Here is an 18,601-nt window from a genome sequence, read left to right as displayed (position 1 = left end):
AAGTATGCTCACGCCCGCAGGGGCGCTGTAAAGGGGGGGTAAATGATGACAATTCTCCAGGCCCATGACTGAGAGGGGGCCCAGAGAAGCCCCCAATAAACTGTGTTGGGGGCCCTGTCAAGATTCTTTTCATGGGGCCCAAAATCCTTAGCAGCGCCCCTGCATGCCCGCTCGGCGCCTCCGTGAGCAACTCCAGAGTGGAAGAGGGTCCAATCTCCTTTAAGGAGACTGGTTCCAGAGCCCAAGCCGTGCATTGAGGTGAGCCCGACTATATCTAGTCGGAACCTCACAGCCTCGTGCACCAGCTCAGGCTCCTTCCCCACCAGAGAGGTGACATTCCATGTACCTAGAGCTAGCTTCTGCAGCCGAGGATTGGACTGCCAAGGTCCCCACCTTCGGCCACTGCCCAACTCGCACTGCACCTGACCCCTTTGGCCCCTCCTACAGGTGGTAAGCCCATTGGAGAGGGGACCCACATGCCGCCTTCAAGCTGTGCTCAACCAGGCCCTATGGGTGCAGGCCTGGCTACCAGGCACTTGCTATCAAGCCCCACCCCCAGGCCTGGCTCCAAGGGTGGGGGGCCCTGATGACCAGTGTCTGGGCGAGGCAAAATGTGAATCTATGTTTGTCCTCTCCTGGAGCCGACACCTTATCGTGGTGTAGGGGTTTGCATGTTCCAGTGATCCCAGGCGCTAAGTTGCCCGTGGCTTTATACCTCTGGTAGGGTCACCCAAGGCAAACATTTCCTGGGTGAGGAACCAGATGAAGTGCGGCTCAAAAGACCCCTTATGATGATGTTTATATTTTCTGCATCCCTTTCTGTTGGCATCTCATACGTCAAGCAGGCCAGTCAAAGGGGATCGGTACCCCTGAGCAATGTGTCTGCATTCTGCTCTCAGCCAGTCATCTTTCTCACCATCTGGCATGCGGGTCTGGTCATTTTAAGAGGGCTGCAAGCTCAGTTGATTATTATGCAGGTAACATGGAGATTATAGTATTTGGCCTTGCTATGAAAAGATTTTCGGTTCCCTTTGTAAACTTCTGTACCCTGAAGAATTGCCTATGTGGTAATATTAAGGGTATAACAGGCATTTGCAAAGTTAGACAGAAGCTGGGATTTGAACAGGAAGTACCTACGGTTTCATGTACATTACATGTTGGTCGACAGCTCAATACCTTCAGCATATGGTTTCCAACCTTGTTTCACATTCACATCTGCAGTCATTTGTCTCCCTTTAAGTGCACATGATTGCTAAACCAACAGACATTGTGTTCATTACATACTGGACTTGCATGCTTTTATCCAAAGCAACATACAATTGAGGCAAATAGCACATTTCAAACATACAGGTGCCAAGGAGTTGACGAGTTGTCAGTGACCTTCCAATAAATGGCCAGCTAGAGGAATATGCAGCATTGGAGCAAGAGCTACATGACATCTTTTTAAAAATCAAGAAACTATCAGGACAACTAGGCTACTCAAATCTGCGAAGTGCAACACTACTACTAGGACTAATGCATCAATACCATAACCTGTTGTTGTATGAGCTGCATTGAAAAATAAAGGTGTAAACGGTATTGTATCCCTCATTCTTTCTACTTTCAGAAACATAAAAAAATGAATGGATGGTTGAGGTCATGATTTCTTGTGGCATAACGATTATGGTCTCATCATTAATAGACTATCATACACTGTAAAAAAATTAATATCGTGTAGGAAAAGTTACTTTATTGGAAGCCCTGACGCCGTTATCCCGACTGTTCTTTTACACACCGTGAATTAATTTTTCGGAGATTATATTAACCTATAGATTTGGTACCTAAAGGGAAAATCATATCGTCACCAGAAATCGAAAACTAATTTTATTGAACAGACAGCTGAGTCACCAAAACGTGTTTTTCCATCCATCCGTACATACATCCAATTTCTGTAACCTCTTGTCCTTACAATCTTATGTTCGCAATCCACTCTTCGCAATTTCATATATACAGTATATAAAGAATATGTGTTGGGGGGGGGGGGGTATTCGATCGACTCTTATTTTGACCAATTCGAAAGAAGAACGTCTTCAGCAGTATGCCGTCCAATCAGCTGCAAGGATGCCAGGCTCTGGCAGGAAGGGGTGGTCTTAAGAGCGGATTGGCTGTGTGCAACTAGGCCGTTAGATTGGGGTCCAGTTAGGCGACTCAGGGAAAGGAATAACTAAAAAAAATATTATTATTTTTCTAATAATAATATTTTCAGTCGTTAAAAGAAAGTGGGAGGGATGCTCCCCCTTTGAAGCGCTGCGCTGCAGTTTTTAGCCGTAGTGTGGCGCAGAGTGAGGGGCCGTTTTGTTTCGGGGGAGAGGGCGGGTTTGAGGCGTTTTTACATTGATGGTAAACAAAACAGCAGAGCGGCCGCACTCCGGGGACTCTCACCCATCCAGCGCTACAGTCATTCCGGGGGACTCTCACCCATCCATCGCTGCCCAGCCCGTCTGCTTTACCGGTACCGTCTTTGCACTGCTTCATCCACCCTTTTGCTGCTTTTTATTGCTCGGCTCCATCGCGCAAAAGTCCGCCAGTTAAAAAGAAAGGAACCGACCTGCGGTGCGTTCGAGGCCGGTGCCGGGGGCTAGTCCGTCGGCCTTGCGTCTTTCCCCCGTTTTGGATGAGTCGGTGGCTTTATAAGCTGTCATCGCAGGAGATGTTTGACCGAATGTATGTAAAGCGGAGAGGCCCCGGTCCGCTCGGTGCCCGCGGTGGTGCAGGCAGAGTCCGGCTTAAATCGTGACATTCACTGTAGATCTGTAGCTGACATGCGCTGCAGCCTTTGTTTTTAACATCACTTTGAATGGCACGCGCCGTGTCTTTGTTATCGCTTTTTCAATAAACTTTAACAAAGTAGGCATGTCCATCAGTTGCGCCTTCAAGGCGGTAGTGAGATTTCACGGATGGGGAAGGTTATATAATGGTAATTGCCGCCGACCGTGGTGGGGAGATCGAAGAAATGGGTAGGAAATGAACTTCGATGACTAGTTAGCTGATCAACACATAAATACTCCAGGGCAGCAGTACTTCCATTTAAAACTTAATTTTTAAAACTTAAAATCCATTTAAGTCTGGTTATGCGTATCTATGGCCAGGCCGACTTAGACCGCGTTTCCGTGGGCTCTTACATCATTGACAGCTGAATACGTTTTATTGTCGGGAATTTTTAATTCTAGATATGTTTTCGTTGCCCCGTGTGAAGCATTCAAACAAGTTGCAGTAGGACTGAGCAAATCGGCGGCAAAACGTGTAATTTAACAGGCAAAAAATGTTAGATGTGAATAAGGCTAATTTTTGGATAATTGTTCTTTTTTCCTCTGAGATATGTGCTGTCCTCTGCCAGGCCTCGTTCCCTCGCTTGCATGCCCGTCACATGCTTGAACAATGCCTGCTCTTGATTGTTACTTAATGTCGCCCCCGAAACGCAACTGGAAAATGTATGATAACGTTGTATTTTAATTCTTTCTGGATTTCTGCCGTTATGTGACTATGCAGTTATGAAAAGGGTCTTTATGTGGGAACTGGTAACCAGGTTTGCCGTTATTGTGTTCATACTGAGCTGGACTTACTTTCTTTTTATCGATTTTATGTACCAATTTGTATTTGAAATTGTAGCTTTTGCTTAATCACGCAGTGTCCTTAACCACTGCGCCGCATCTGGTTAAAACTGAGGACACCAGTACAGCAGGACAGCAATCACTGGCTCAGTGTTCTAAGAATTTTAGCTCAGTTTATATCCAAAGGAGCTTGATTTTTATCCTTGTTCCAATTTTATTTACTGCCCCAGGATATTCAAACATGCTCGCTTCTGGTTAACTGTCTGTTTTGACTGACCACAGGGTGAGTATTGTGAAAATGGGGCACCTGACATAATGGGATAATTAAGCTTTGCAGTTAATATATGTGTTTAGTAATACTCTATTTTCTCTTCTATGTAGTGTTGAGGGGGCATTAATGTATTTAGAAAAGTATCAAGTTGGGATTCAAGTCATTAAGATGATTCTGTAAATTTTTTCAGAAAGTGTTCCCCCAATAATGCTCACCCTGCCTGCAGTAACCCCCTCCTCACTGTTTCAGGGCACATATGACATTGTATATCTTTACATAAAGTGCATTTCATATTGTAGTAGCGTGATACTTTGATTTTATTTCTGCCCAAGCAGATCTGGTCAAATATACTGAGTATTCTCTATATCATACTATAATTTATACAAAACACCAACTGTACATCATCTTGGCAATTGTAACTCCTTTTCCGTGGACTACTTAGCAATGTTGTCTTTTGGCTGGAATATGTAACCTTTGTCTGTAATTCTTGTAGGTACAGCTGATTGATAAAATGACAAAGTAGCTCTATGTGAATTCTAGGTTGAGGCTTCGTTTTGGAGCCCTGTGTCCTCTTGTCTCTGCTCCACTTCAGATGCGGGAGAATTCTGCCCAGGTGATGCCAGCACAGTGGGACAAACTGTTCATCATTCGTCTGGATGTTGCTTTCACATTCAAACAAATTGCCCCCCACTCAAAAACACTCTTTAGAAACCTTCAATGGCTCCAATAATTGGGGACACTATACTTGGAAATGTGGGTGACTGTATTCAGATCCATATTAGGCATCAAAGTCACCAAAACATAGATGAATTTGCTTCTCAGCAAACACAACAAGCTTTTATAAGATTGTTATCCGCGTGGGCCCCAGTGATATGTGATCTCCTGGCTATCAAAGATTGACAAACATAACTTGGCCCCGGAGGCATCACAGTTTGTAATGTGCCCTGCTCCATTTCTAATTCAAAGAAATGCCAAAATTTACAGCAGAGTAAAGTCCGAGTTGCTGGTTGTCCGCGTTGTGCACATAGAATACCTGAGTTTTATTTGCAGTTAATGCTTTGTGGAGAAATCTAGGGTTTTTAGGAAGAGACTGTGTCCACCCTTTGTGATACGATGCTTCTCTTATCTAAAAATGAGTACAGTAGTCTAAATAATTCTAATCCATGACTCAGAGACAAGGCCAGGGAGTGAGGATTAGGCTTCCATAGATGTCTGCCAGGTTCATTGAATCATTAAATGGCTTCCATCCCAACTAATCTGTTTTTTTTCCTAAAATGTAAAACAAGTACATGTGAACTAATTTACTATGATTCCTGCTATAATGACTTGAATCTCAGCTCATCACTGCAAATCCACAGTGGAAAATATCATTAAATAATATCACTTTGCAGTTAAAGCTCTTGTGAATGAACTACTTACCAGCGATGAGCTTTAATTTTGGGTTTGCGGGTTGCTGGATTGTCTTTGATGACTGGGTCCTCTCCAGCAAGCAACACCTTCAGTCAAAACCCCCTGTCTTATTGGTAACAGAGAGTTGCTGTAATATACAATTTTAGTTTTTAAAATCCGTATGTAAAAGGGAAGTGAATCTAAGATTTGCTTCTGCAAATCAAGATTCAAAGTTTTGAATCTGTGAGCTACAAAATCTGACCGTTTCACCCAGTTGTCAATGTTACACTCTAAATGTTGTTTATTGAATGGATTACCAGTCTGCTTTTCCACAGTACTTAGCTCTGTAGGGTCCCTATCATGTAGATATAATTCCAACAGACTATATGTGGTGGGCTGGGTGTAGGAAAGGTGAACATTTACCTCCTTTGCCCAGCGCATGTTTTCACATGTGATTTATGAGCCCCTGTTGTCAAATCCAGTACCAACTGAAGACAAGAGTCTTACTAATAAGTCTATTCACAGAACTTATAGTAGAATTGTAGCATTTAAATTAATACGCCTGCTACTTGACAAAGGCTTGGCTTTAAAGCCAGAATGCAAATGTGTTTCATTTTACTGGAAAGGTAGCTGGATTGAAAACATGTATACTAAGGCTATGTTATGCTTCTCATAGCTAGTTGATCATAATATGAACCGCCCAGTTCTCCAATTTGCTGAGCTTGGAGTCCTGCCACTCATAATTAGCAAATATAGTCGGCGAACGTGTTATTTAAAAGTGGTGCTTTTATTAATGTATTCCATGACAAAGTTCTCATAAATATCTACTAATGTGGCTAATTCTACTTGATTATTATAATTTTTTTTTGTTGCATCAAATAAACTGGCTGCATGTTTCATGTTCATAACAATTCCCCTTTTTAATCTGGAACCTGCGCCTACAGATCTAACAAAAGATCTGAAAGATCTGAAGTGAAAATCTGTGTTGCATGTTGGGTTTTTTTTTTCTTGAGTATGTTCCTTTATTTCAGGACCAAATGAAGCCCCTTTTCAGTTTTTGAATCTAGTTGCGGAACCATTGAAATGATTTCTTATCTAAATTATTTTGCCTTTAGTTCTGTTCATGGACTTGTGTGGCTTCCATGCTGCGGGTCACAACATTCTCCTTTGCATAGACTAGACAGTTTTATCAATCTTTGTTTTTCTTTGTTTTCTGCATTCAGTCTGTCAGACTATTCCCAGTCTCATTGAGTAAATGATGAATAGTAAAAATACTCAGGAGTCAGTAGCTGAGTTAGAGACCAAGTTCTTCTGCCTGTGGGAGATGTTCTCGGATGGTGCTAACTGTTGTATTGAGTTTTGTTTTATAACCATCTGTCAGGCCAAATGGAAATGCTTAAACGCTCAGCTTGGATCCCACATAAGACAGTAGGGTTGCAAGACGCAGAATATCCTTTTGGTGATAACTTATGTGTCAATTAAAAAAAATGATAATAAAAACCTTGGTGTTATAACTGAGAACTGCATGCTTGACTCTTACTTTTTGAAATAAATCTAAGGTGTCTGATTTCTGCAGAATGTAGTCAAGGTCAGTAAAATGTCTCTCTGCTGCAATTCTATCCGGCTGCGTAAATGATTCCTAAACCTGTTTTCAGCTGGTCTAGAATTTATCTATAGAAGTTCGTTCTAGGGAGAAGTTTATATGTTAAAGCAAAATTAGACCTGCCTTGCTGTCAATTTTACAGTAAAATAATAAACTGTGGCATGGAAGATGTATAGTAGTAATGAGATTTGCATTGATGTATTCTGAAGATCTTCCCTTTTGTCTTCACCAATTAGTTTAGTCGTTAAGTGTACAAAAGGGAGCTACTGTTATGGACAATCCGCATACCCATGCCTGTAATTCAATCATTGTCTGTATTCGATTGTAAATTTTAAAATCATCCTCGTTAGCCTTTTCTGCAGCAAATGGTGCTGAGCTGAGGACGGATCCTGCAGTCAGTTATCTACTTGTGTATAAGTATTTATCAACTGTTAGTCCTTTTTTTCTGCTTTCCCTTCTGCCTTCTGCTCTCAGGCCATCTGGCATTCAGATAACAGATCATCAGTTGGACCCAGACGCATCCAGACTGTGACACTGTCTAGAACACAGACCCATGTGTTTGCATGATTCAGTGTTCTGACAGCCACCTGTTCATGATCCTGTCACCTACTTCAAACAGCTGGATCACCTGGACTTTATTGCTGACCCCCCCAGATGTTTCTCAGCCGAGAACCATCTGGGCCAGAGACCATCTTTAGCAGTGTTGAAGTTGTTTTCCTTCATTAGATAGACCCCCATTGACAAGAGAGGGTTTTATTGACAAATGTTTGGATGAACATGTTTGCAGTTTTCCTTTCTAGAACGTCACCTCTTGTTGTCGGCTCGATATGGGGTTTTTGAATCAGAACAAAAAAAAAAAAACACGCAATTTCATTCTGCTTCTGCCTTGTTTTTGCTTAGCCTGATTTGAGGGGGAAATTATGGAGGGTTTGTAAGGATTGATACTCCTCTGGTATCTTTGGATATATCTAGTGATAGTTACAAGTGGAATATTTGGCAAAGATCGACTGAAGCAATTCTCCTGTCTACTGTAGTGACTCTTACAGTTGTGCTTGGCAGTTCCCCCACCCCAGAAGAACTTCTCCCACCAGTCTGGTGGTTACCGGTATTGGTTAACAGTATTTCTTTTGTCGGTGTTTTACAGTGCATGTATTAAAATGTTTTTGTTTGTTTGTCCCAATATTTATATTGTAAGTATTGCTTCTCATGGGTACTATGACCAGTGGGAAGGACTTCATGGATCCTGTATCTGAAATTCACAATAAAACATTTAGATTTTGTATGACGGGATCTCTCGTGTCTCTGTAGGTATCCCCCAACTCACCAGGCTTGCCTGCCTCGCTGTTGGCACCATCATTGTCAAGGTTCCCTCCAGTTGGAGAGGATCTCCCGTCCTTGGTGACTGAGCAGCCTCACTGGGAGCCAGCATGTCCTCCATCCTGCCTTTCACGCCGCCAGTGGTGAAGCGCCTGTTAGGCTGGAAGAAGGCGCCCGGCACTTCTGGGGTCGGGGCGGGCGGCGGCGGCAGCGGCGGCGAGCAGCACGGCCAGGAGGAGAAGTGGTGCGAGAAGGCCGTGAAGAGCCTGGTGAAGAAGCTGAAGAAGACGGGCCAGCTGGACGAGCTGGAGAAGGCCATCACCACCCAGAACAGCAACACCAAGTGTGTGACCATCCCCAGGTAGGCCGCTCTGTCGGAACCCTGCCCCGCTTGACTGCACGGCTGAACTCGAGCCTGAGCTTGCATTTGTGTGCCGTTGCGATTTGCATCTGAGCCTGGCTTCGCTAATGTATGGCACTTCAGCTGCATCTGCTTGGCCCTGGAAGCGTATCTGTGGGGCTGCTGCCACATCCGAATCTGGGATTCTTGGGGTTTTGGGCCGTGATTGCATCTGGGCCTGGATCCGTTAGTCTGTGGAGTGTGCCATGGTCACTCTGTGGAAGCTAGTGTTTTGCCCGTAACAAAGCATGGTAGGGTAGGGAACAAGACGTGATGCTATTGGTCTCCCTATTACTCTGGTGAGGTACTTGGAGATTTAAACAACTACTAATTTGAAATCACCCATGAGTTGCAGTAATTAATCCTGTTCATTGTGTGTGTGTATAGTCATATACACACGCATATAGAGTGTTCTCCATTGAATTGATGGCGATTTCCATTCCCATCACAAACGCAACAAAGAACAGAACACTTTGTGTTTGAGTTCTGAAGGTCCTTTCTAAGTGTTTGTATTGTGGCCTGAAATGCCCCTGCATTATTTACTACACTGTGGGCTGTGAACCTTGTACTGAAGGATGTAGGAATGAAATGTGATTACCAGGGGGTGCATTTCGAACACAGATGCAAAGAAGATCCGTCAAATAAATCTTTATAATTCATAGTTAATGATAATGTTAATGTGTTAATTCGCAGATGAAATATTGGTTGTAGGTTCTCACTTCTGTGCTGAACAGTCCTTTTAATGGCTCATAAATGACTCTTGAATCAGGCCGTAGCTTGACATGAACCTGGAAAGACATTGTTTGTCGCAGTAGGGCTGGTCTATTTGCAGTGGTGCCGTAGTCAACAGAGGTAGCATTATAATAAGGATGCAGTATGATGTGACTTAAGTCACTGACGTTGCCAGTTGTACCCAGGCTTCCCAGGCAGAAGAGGCAGGTAGAGGATGCCAAGCTTAAAATGTTTTCATGCTAATGTGAAAATTAAATGTTTCATGTGAGCTGCACAAAAACCACGTAGTTGAACGTTAAAAATGTGTGTCTGCCGTAATAGCATAGCTAACAAAATCAGATTATTTTTTAAGAACAAAATGTTGCGGACATGTCAGACTTGGTCTGAGTAATAGGAGGCACGGATGGCCGCCGTTTGTGAAAAGGGGTACCGTCAGCTTAGGATGATCGTAGCTCTGTCGTTGACCTCTGAGTTAGGTACATGCAGGTTAAGTCCCATCTCAGAGGTCATGCCAATAAGCTTGATTCTATCAGAAGGCAGGACCTCATTCTTGGCATACCACATCCAGAGCATATGTTCAATCCAACCACTGTACATTTCATATAAAAATTTTTGGGTATCAAATTTGTGACATTTGATAATAGTGGTTGGAATGAATACCTTCCCTCTTACCATCTACCATTACATGTTTTGTTTGTGTGCCAGAATTGATCTATCTGTTCAGATGTGCTCATTCGTTTGTTAGATGCATGCCCTTTAGTAGGAAAACGCTGTTCTCCTGAAAAGCTCTGTGTTCACTACTTCTTCAGGAGTCTTGTAGATTACTCAAGTGTTGTGCCCACAGAGTGGAGCCACTGAAATGGATTAAGTTCTGGTTTACATCTGATCATTTCAGTGGAACCTCCAGAGATGTTCCCTTGCACTATACATCTTTTTTTTCCTATCATCCATTGAAAGGGACTCTCTTATTTGAGGAAGCCAAGTTGCAGAGCTTTGTGACAACTCACATCTCATCACCAGAGCTACCTCCAGTAAGAGGGTCCCTGTTTGTGTTTCGTTTCTTCCATGCTTGTGTCATCTTTGTATTTTTGAATGACTCATGCCCCATGTTTTATCGTTTTTATTTTTCTTTGTGTGTGTTTTTCGTTTTGTTGTTTTGGTGTCCTGTGCACAGCAATTGGTCTGAAATGTGGGGACTGAGTACATCCAATACCATAGAGCAGTGGGAAGCCTCAGGCCTTCACAGCTACCCAGACCAAACCAGGTGACTATCCTCATGTCCAGTGCTGCTTATTGCCATGCTGGGGAAGGGCTAAAATTAGAAGAATTGAACGCTTTCCAACCTTTTGTTTTTATTTTAAGTTGGCACATGTATGTATGTATTTACGGTAAATCGCTATTCTCAATTTCTCTAAGGGAACACCCTAAAATGGTTAAGCTCTGCATTACTGTGCCGTAACTTAAGGTGAGGTCAAGCATGACTAAAATTCGGGGAGCTGTCTTAAGTTTGAACTCGTGCTTGTGTGTGCATCTTGGTTCCTGTGTCGTGTGAAAATGCATTTGAATGATCAAATTTTGTATTAACTGCGAATGATTCATTTAATCAGTTTAACTGGGAGTAGTTAAGAGTTGTGCTTTCTGAAATCTGCTACGTTTTGTATGTGACTGTAGCGTAATCAAGTAAATCCTTGCTGACCAGACATCTCACTGGAATTTTACGGATTAAGATAACCTTAATTGAAATATTTGGTCATTTTCGGGGAGTTCGCTTGTATTTTCCCAGGCTAATTGACAGCGATAATAATCCTTAACCAGCATTTTCTGACCTACAGCCTTTGTTGTATTTTGAAAAATCGTAACCGTTTTACTGATCGAGATAAAGGTACTGGTAAGTTTTCAGTATTTTGTGCTCATTATTGTTCAGCCTGGAATAAACTCAGCATTGACTTTTCACATTCAGTAGTCGTTCAGTAGTCATTCACAGCACAATACTGGGTCACACAAAACGGCTGTTGGGGACAGTAACCATATTCGTTCCTGTTAGATGCTTTATTTGGCAGCCTGATATTTGATGTGGTTTTTAGATGCGTGTGAATGATGAAGCGGTTTTTCTGACGTTGCTTTAAAACAGATTAAGGTGGTATGTTTCAGAGAGTTGCCCACGCGTCACATTTCTTATAGTACCCCCCCCACATCTGGCACATGCTCAGTCAGGCCCGTCGTGCTGTGCGACTCCTCGAGGTAAACGGCCCAATCACAGCAGAAATATAAAGGCGGCGAGGCCTGGGGTTCCACTCCCCCACGGGCCGGCCTTTGTTCTGCCGGCTCGTCTACAGTGAAGCCAGTGGGCCAACCCGCTTCTGCTCATTGCACCATCTGTCGCCCCATTGTCTTATAGACGGCGAAGTATCTGTGAGGCCCGGTGCAGGTTCCTCTGTGCCTCTTCTTCACTGCCGTTACGGCCCCGTAGCTCATGTTCAGATATCGCAGTGTGTTCTAATACCAGGAAATTAATGGTAGAATTGTGTTGTGGATGTCAAAGTTTACTTTATTGGCGTGATTTTGAATTTTCTTAATGTACACACACATACACACACACACACACACACACACACACACAAAATCTATTGATGTTAAAATGTATAATTTGATATTTTAGGGTGGGTTTCGGTGTTACAGTGCAGGATCAGTAGCACAGCTGTGGCCTGCTATCGGATTCCCAGCCTGAATTTCGTTCTGCTGCTGAAGCAAAATCTTAGCGGTGTGTTTCTCTGTATCGTCGGCACAATCTGCCTCCTCTCCGTCAGTCATCAGTGCTCCTTATAAACGGATATGGAAAATCCGGAGGCCTGACATGTAAACCGGAGAGCCGGTGACCAGAAGTTAATGTGAAAATGTGTGTCCCTGGGTGATGACATCACACTGTTCCGTGTCGCTATGCGGTCGCCTTTAACATCTTCGGAAAACCTCAGGATAAGTCAGTTAGTGGTTTTCATCTGATCCGATGACCAGCCGGTTTAGTTGGATGTACATGAAGGGTTGCTTTGAGTCCCAGACTCTTCTGTGTTGTATGTAATCTCTGTATCCTCTCTCTCCTCCCCATTTGTGCCTGCCTCAATCTCCTGTCATTCTCCCCTCTCCCTCTCCTCCTCTACACCCATGCCTCCTTGATGCCTTGACACTCCCCTTTCCTGTTTTCTTTCCTGTGCACCCCTCCACCTTATTCATCCTTGTTTTCCGCCACCCCTCCGTGCTGCGTCCCTTTGCTTCACCCCTCCTCCCATCCTCTCTTTCTGCCCGCGCTCTCTCCTTTTTCTCTCTGCCTTGTTCCCTCCCTCCCTTGTGGGACCAGGTCCCTAGATGGGCGGCTGCAGGTGTCCCACCGTAAGGGCCTCCCCCACGTCATCTACTGCCGCCTGTGGCGCTGGCCCGACCTGCACAGCCACCACGAGCTGCGCGCCGTCGAGGCCTGTCAGTACGCCTTCAACCTTAAGAAGGACGAGGTGTGCGTCAATCCCTACCACTACCAGCGGGTGGAGACGCCGGGTACGTGGAAGCCCAGGTTAAGCTAGGGGCACGGGGTGGGGGCATTGGTGGAGGTGCCGGGCAGGAGATGTTGGCGTAGAGGTCAGTGTTTGGGGAGGCTGGTCTGCGAATCTTCTCAGAGTTCTGAGCTCTACACTGGTTGCTTCTCCGCAGTTTTGCCGCCCGTCCTGGTGCCAAGGCATTCGGAGATCCTGGCGGGGCTGCCTCCTCTGGATGACTATACTCACTCCATACCTGAGAACACCAGCTTTCCAGCTGGAATTGAGCCCCCGAACAATTACATACCAGGTCTGACAGCTGCACTGCACTTCTTAAAGAAAGGGATTCAACCCGAGTAGCACGTCTGTTTTGACAGGAGCATCAGTTGTAAACGCTGAGTTAGTTGTAAACACGATTGATTAGACTGTGGTCGGTTTGCAGAGCTGGTCCTGGTTTTTATGGTCATTTTCTGCTTGTGTCCTCCTGTGACAGAGACGCCTCCCCCCGGGTATATCAGCGAGGATGGGGAAACCAGTGACCAACAGATGAACCACAGCATGGACTCAGGTAGAACTCCTTGGCCAATCAGGTTCTTTGGTACCAGGGACCAATAGGACTGGCTGAATAGCCTCAGATAACATGCTGAGCTTTCAAGCTTGGATTCTGGTTTTTCTTTTAGATTGTACACTTGACAAAATGAGAAGTACAGTGGTTGTCTTCGCAAATGTGATTAATGTGCTTCTGAGTGATTTAAAGACCCTCTAAACTGCAGTATCCAGTTATACAATATTGAATTAACTGTTTTGACAGCAGGTCTTGCCCTGTACCTTTAGCTTTGTTTAGCTGCAACTCTGACAGACTAGATGATGTGTTACTTTGATGGTAATAGCTTATCTTGTGTTGTGTTCAGGGTCTCCTGCTGAAATGTCGCCAAATACACTCTCACCAATCAACCACAACTTGGGTAGGAGCTTCCCTCATGTCCCCTGTGTGATAGAAGGTCTCTTTTGCACCTAAGACATTATCGAGAGGCTGGGTGTTTTCTGGGGCAAAATGCTATAATGTATAAACTGTTATTCATAGCCCGTTCTATGAAGTGGTATCATGCTGTTTATATGAAATAAAACCAATGAAATTATGCTCATTTTCCCCTCAAATTTACCAGCAGAAAATGAGTGAAAGCAGCTAATGAATCGTGTGTGTCTTTCCCGCGCTGGGCAGACCTCCAGCCGGTGACGTACTCGGAGCCAGCCTTCTGGTGCTCCATCGCCTACTACGAGCTGAACCAGCGCGTGGGCGAGACCTTCCACGCCTCGCAGCCGTCGCTGACGGTGGACGGCTTCACGGACCCCTCCAACTCGGAGCGCTTCTGCCTGGGCCTGCTGTCCAACGTCAACCGCAACGCCACGGTGGAGATGACGCGCAGACACATAGGTACAGACACATAGGTACAGACACATAGGTACAGACACATAGGTACAGACACATAGGTACAGACACATCGGTTACCCCCCCCAGCCCCTCTGTAGGGCATAGCTCAGCATAGCATCCTCAAAAAGCCTTCAAAGAACATTTTGTAAGTAACCATCAGTGATTTGGTATGATTTTCTAGCTCATGCTATGCTTTGGCCTTGGAGCTGCAGTTTTGAAGTCTCTGAATAGCTGAATTAAGGTCAATGTAGAAACCAAAGGCTGGTCCCTGTACTGTGTGCATGTTCAGTGCAGATCACCACCTTCTGGGAGTAATATTCCAGCATGTCTGATGACTCGTGCTTCTTGGACTGCTTCTCATAACGGAGTGAAGGTGAGGTGAAAAGTGCCCCTCTGATGTTCCTTCAGGGCGGGGGGTGAGACTTTACTACATCGGCGGGGAGGTGTTCGCGGAGTGTCTCAGTGATAGCGCCATATTCGTTCAGAGTCCCAACTGTAACCAGCGGTACGGCTGGCACCCGGCAACCGTCTGCAAAATCCCCCCTGGTGAGCAGCATTGGGGCTGGGGGGGCTCGGGGGGGGGGGATAATGATGATAATAAATGATAAATCATTTTTTTACCATTTCCACAAGTATGAGTACAACTACTTTGGAATTCTTCTGTTTCCTTGTCCAGTCTTGTTCCCCATAGCTTGATAGACCTGGTAAAGACCAGACCAGGCTGTGTGATTTATTGCGTGTCCATGTGCAAAAAATTTTTTTTTTATTAAATTCTGGTAATTGTGCAGTGAGGGTAGGTTTGCTGGTCCTAAAATGAGATATTAAAGACCCTGTGAGTTTAACTGAGTCACTAATCACATCTCGCTGGAGTGAGTCTGGCTGCTCATAAGCCAGTTGTGCGTCTAAAACCGTGATTGCTCCCCCAGGCTCTCGTATCGGTTAACTTGTGGGGGGGGGGGAGATATCATGAAATTGGTTTGTGAACGTTTTCATATTTTATTTATGTAACTAAGCTGATTAATCCAGCCGAGTTGCATTGCTGATCTTTGGTGTTAAACTAAGTTCTTCCCACTCTTGCTAACATTACTGTACCTGTGACTCTCACCAGTAAGATGACTCAGATTTAAAATCGATTTTCCTCCAGCGTTTTTTGGAGAAAAAAAAAAAGCAAAACTGTACCGTTTCTTTGCTTACTGCTGACTTTTGGGTAAACAGTGGCCCCTTGTCCACTCAGGAGTGGATGTGACGTTTGTGCCCAGAGGATAAATTGGACTAAACTGGGACAAAAAAAAATATCTTAAATACTAATGTTGCACACCTATGTAATTTTTTTATAGAATTGTATGCTGTGTAAATCTGACTGATCACTAAGTATTTTAAAGTATCGTCGGGGGTTAGGACTGTGACGGTCTCCGCAGTGCCACACTCTCCCTCTCTCTGCTCTCCTTGCACCCTGTATTGTTCTGTCATGCCTGCACTTGTGTAGTCCTGAATTGTTCTGTTTCTGTTCTTTGTGTTGCACCAGGCTCCTCAAGGAACATTTGTTTTCATTTCTCTGCGTTCTGTGTGTATGGCAGAAACGGCAATAAACCTGCCATTTAAACTACTGCTTTCTTGCTGACTTTCCCTGCATCAGGCTGTAACCTGAAAATATTCAACAATCAGGAGTTCGCCGCCCTACTGGCCCAGTCAGTCAACCAGGGGTTCGAGGCGGTGTACCAGCTCACCAGGATGTGCACCATCCGCATGAGCTTCGTCAAAGGCTGGGGGGCCGAGTACAGGTGAGCCTCAGGCTGGGACGGTCCAGGCTCCGATCCACAGACGACCTTCTGGAGAGGCTGTGCCTTTGAGCCTTGAGACCCAATGGCTGTTTTGCTCTAGTGTATCACTTTGAATGAGTCCAGAACAGAAACCGAGAGCAGGTAACATGAGTGCCACAGTGCTGTTTATTGGGCTGCTTGTTCTATAAAGTCAAAGGTGTCCCAAGGTGCAGGTTTATCCAGTCGGCCGGCGCCTGATGGTAAGTCATCATTTGCAGAGTCACTCATTCTGCACGTTAATCTGTCATGTTGTGGGTGGTAAGGAGTGCAGTGCTGTTTCATACACTGTGTGAAGCTGTTTTCCTTCTGTATTACAGTGCTCTAATATTTGGTTCTTTTTTTTTCTATCCAAGACGACAGACGGTGACTAGCACCCCCTGCTGGATTGAACTGCACCTTAATGGACCACTACAGTGGCTGGACAAAGTTCTGACCCAGATGGGCTCACCTTCCGCACGCTGCTCCAGTATGTCGTAATGCCCCCCCACACGCCCTTGCCCAGGATACTACCTGCACCAGTCCCAGAAGACCTCCTCCCCCAATCCCCACCTTGCCTTCACTGTTCTGACTACATCATGGCACTTACTGACCAATCAGCTACATGCACCTTGTTTTAATTATGTTCGCCCAAAACCATAGATGTTAGACCTGTTAATAGTACGAATTAAATGTGTGCTGGTGTAAAAGTTCGTTAGATGTGGCCTAAAGCCAGGATCTTCCTTGCAGTATTACAGGACATTTGTCTGCGGAGAAAATTGGCTTTCTGTAACTTATTTTCAGTTTTTTGTCGGCAAGACCAAACATTAACTTTTATCTGACAAAAAGCTTGCGGTTATTCAGGAATTCAGGCTGAAGTGGACATGGAACGAACGATCAGTTTTCTGTAATCTTGTGAGTGAAATGCAGTGTGACAGGCATCAATGTTTAGTTCTGTTCCTCTAGTAGAACGTAACGGTTTGTTTCAGAGACGTGTTGATACCTGCGTTCCTGCGAGCAGGTGGGAATTTGCAGCTCGGGTTGGGCCCGGTCCATCCTAGCCTGCTGCTTCTTCCCCTGCAGCTTGGCACTTATCTGGCGTGTTCTGTAAACGACAAGCCCATGTACCGGGCTCGATCCAGTCTCATCCCTGCATCGGTCAGAGACTGACTCTTCTGGGCCAGGACCAGCCTATCAGGACATGATACTGTGGTTGTACCAACATACGGTGCCCAGGCCTCTCCACACTAAAGTATGAAGGAAATCTACCACTGACATTGTTTTTTTTTTCTGTTACCTACTTTTTTATTCTCATGTATTTTTATATATATATATATGAATATTTAAAATCTCTGTAGCTCACTTTTTATTCAAATGTAGTATTTTTTAAACTATGACCAATTTTTAAAGGGACAGAGCTTCTTGGAGTATTAAACTGATAACAAGCATTCCTAGGTCCAGTAAGAGTCTGTTCTAATAGAAGCTTTGCCTTAGTGATCCCCTGCCCTTGAAACCGATATTTAAAAAAAAAAAAAAAAAAAAAAGTCTGCTTTATTTTTAAAGAATTTTAAAGAATGGTGCAATAAAGTTTTGCAACTAGACCTTCAATGCTTTCGGCCTGAGCTTGCCTTGTTTGAGATTTCCCCCCCTAGTGCATCTTTGGTTCACGGCACCCATGAAGTATTTTGCTTCAGAATTTATTATTTTTTTGGAAGCATTTTGTTGCCCCTCAGTGCTGGAACAAAGTGACACGTCAGAGGTGACAGTCTTGACTGTTCTCCCAGCATGCATTGGGCAGGAAGAGGAAGTGAGGTGGTCTTTGAAACACCATTGCTACCATGGAAACATTTTTTGCGTTAATGGACATGACCATCCTTCCTTTTCATTTATCGATTCATGTTGCACTAGCAATTTTTGTTTCATAAGTGCAACTGATCAGCTTAGATTTAGAGATGATAATGTAGTGACCTCTTTGTAATCCTTGGAAGACCTCTCCCCTCAAAGCTTGGAGCCGTTCCGTTGGCCTTTGAGGACCATTAGGAAAGGCAGAATGGGTTTTGAACATATATACAGAAATGTGTGTGTATATAGTAAATATTTTAAATTCTGGCAAAGCATTTTAGTGTGCTTGTTGAACCAGTAAAGGGACGATGGCGAATTATCGGTTGAATTTCAGGCTAAGCTCTTCAGGCACGCTACATATGCCCTCTTCATAAACACACTAATAAAGGTCTTTATTCTCATCAACCGTGCCTTTGTCTGTATGAGATGTGACATTTCACACACACCTGGCTGGGTGGACAACTGATCTATTATTGGGGGTGGGGGGTGTTGCATGTGTAGTTTTTTTAAATTTTAATAAGTCACAGGTGTCACACAACCTGATATATAAACGGATCTGTCAACAATCTTTGCATTGAGTTTTACTCTACAGATGTATTCTCTTCTGAACTACACCACTGAACAGTTGTTTACACTAGAAAGATCATTTTCTGGTTGTGGAATAACCTCTGGTTTTATATTTTACATAAGAATTCTTAGCAAATG

The 18,601-nt window shown here is 44.3% G+C and overlaps 1 protein-coding gene across 2 annotated transcripts; it reads left to right on the top strand.

Moving 5' to 3' along the window:
• The first annotated feature begins 2,140 nt into the window (after nt 1-2,140).
• Nucleotides 2,141-18,301, top strand: LOC125710562 (mothers against decapentaplegic homolog 2-like). Of its 2 annotated transcripts, XM_048980008.1 has the most exons (11): nt 2,142-2,491; nt 8,162-8,531; nt 10,477-10,566; nt 12,655-12,848; nt 13,002-13,136; nt 13,320-13,394; nt 13,738-13,791; nt 14,049-14,261; nt 14,667-14,804; nt 15,895-16,039; nt 16,432-18,301. In XM_048980008.1, exons 2-11 carry the CDS (start codon nt 8,281-8,283, stop codon nt 16,553-16,555), a joined length of 1,419 nt encoding a protein of 472 aa, XP_048835965.1. In that variant the 5' UTR covers nt 2,142-2,491; nt 8,162-8,280; the 3' UTR covers nt 16,556-18,301. The 2 variants fall into 2 exon arrangements, with proteins under 2 accessions (XP_048835966.1, XP_048835965.1); XM_048980009.1 differs by lacking the exon at nt 10,477-10,566 and having other exon boundaries at nt 2,141-2,491.
• The last annotated feature ends 300 nt before the right edge of the window (nt 18,302-18,601 follow it).

The sequence above is a fragment of the Brienomyrus brachyistius genome, chromosome 2 (assembly GCF_023856365.1).
Source record: "Brienomyrus brachyistius isolate T26 chromosome 2, BBRACH_0.4, whole genome shotgun sequence".
NCBI classification, from domain to species: domain Eukaryota; kingdom Metazoa; phylum Chordata; class Actinopteri; order Osteoglossiformes; family Mormyridae; genus Brienomyrus; species Brienomyrus brachyistius.
This window is presented reverse-complemented; position numbering and strand designations above follow the sequence as displayed.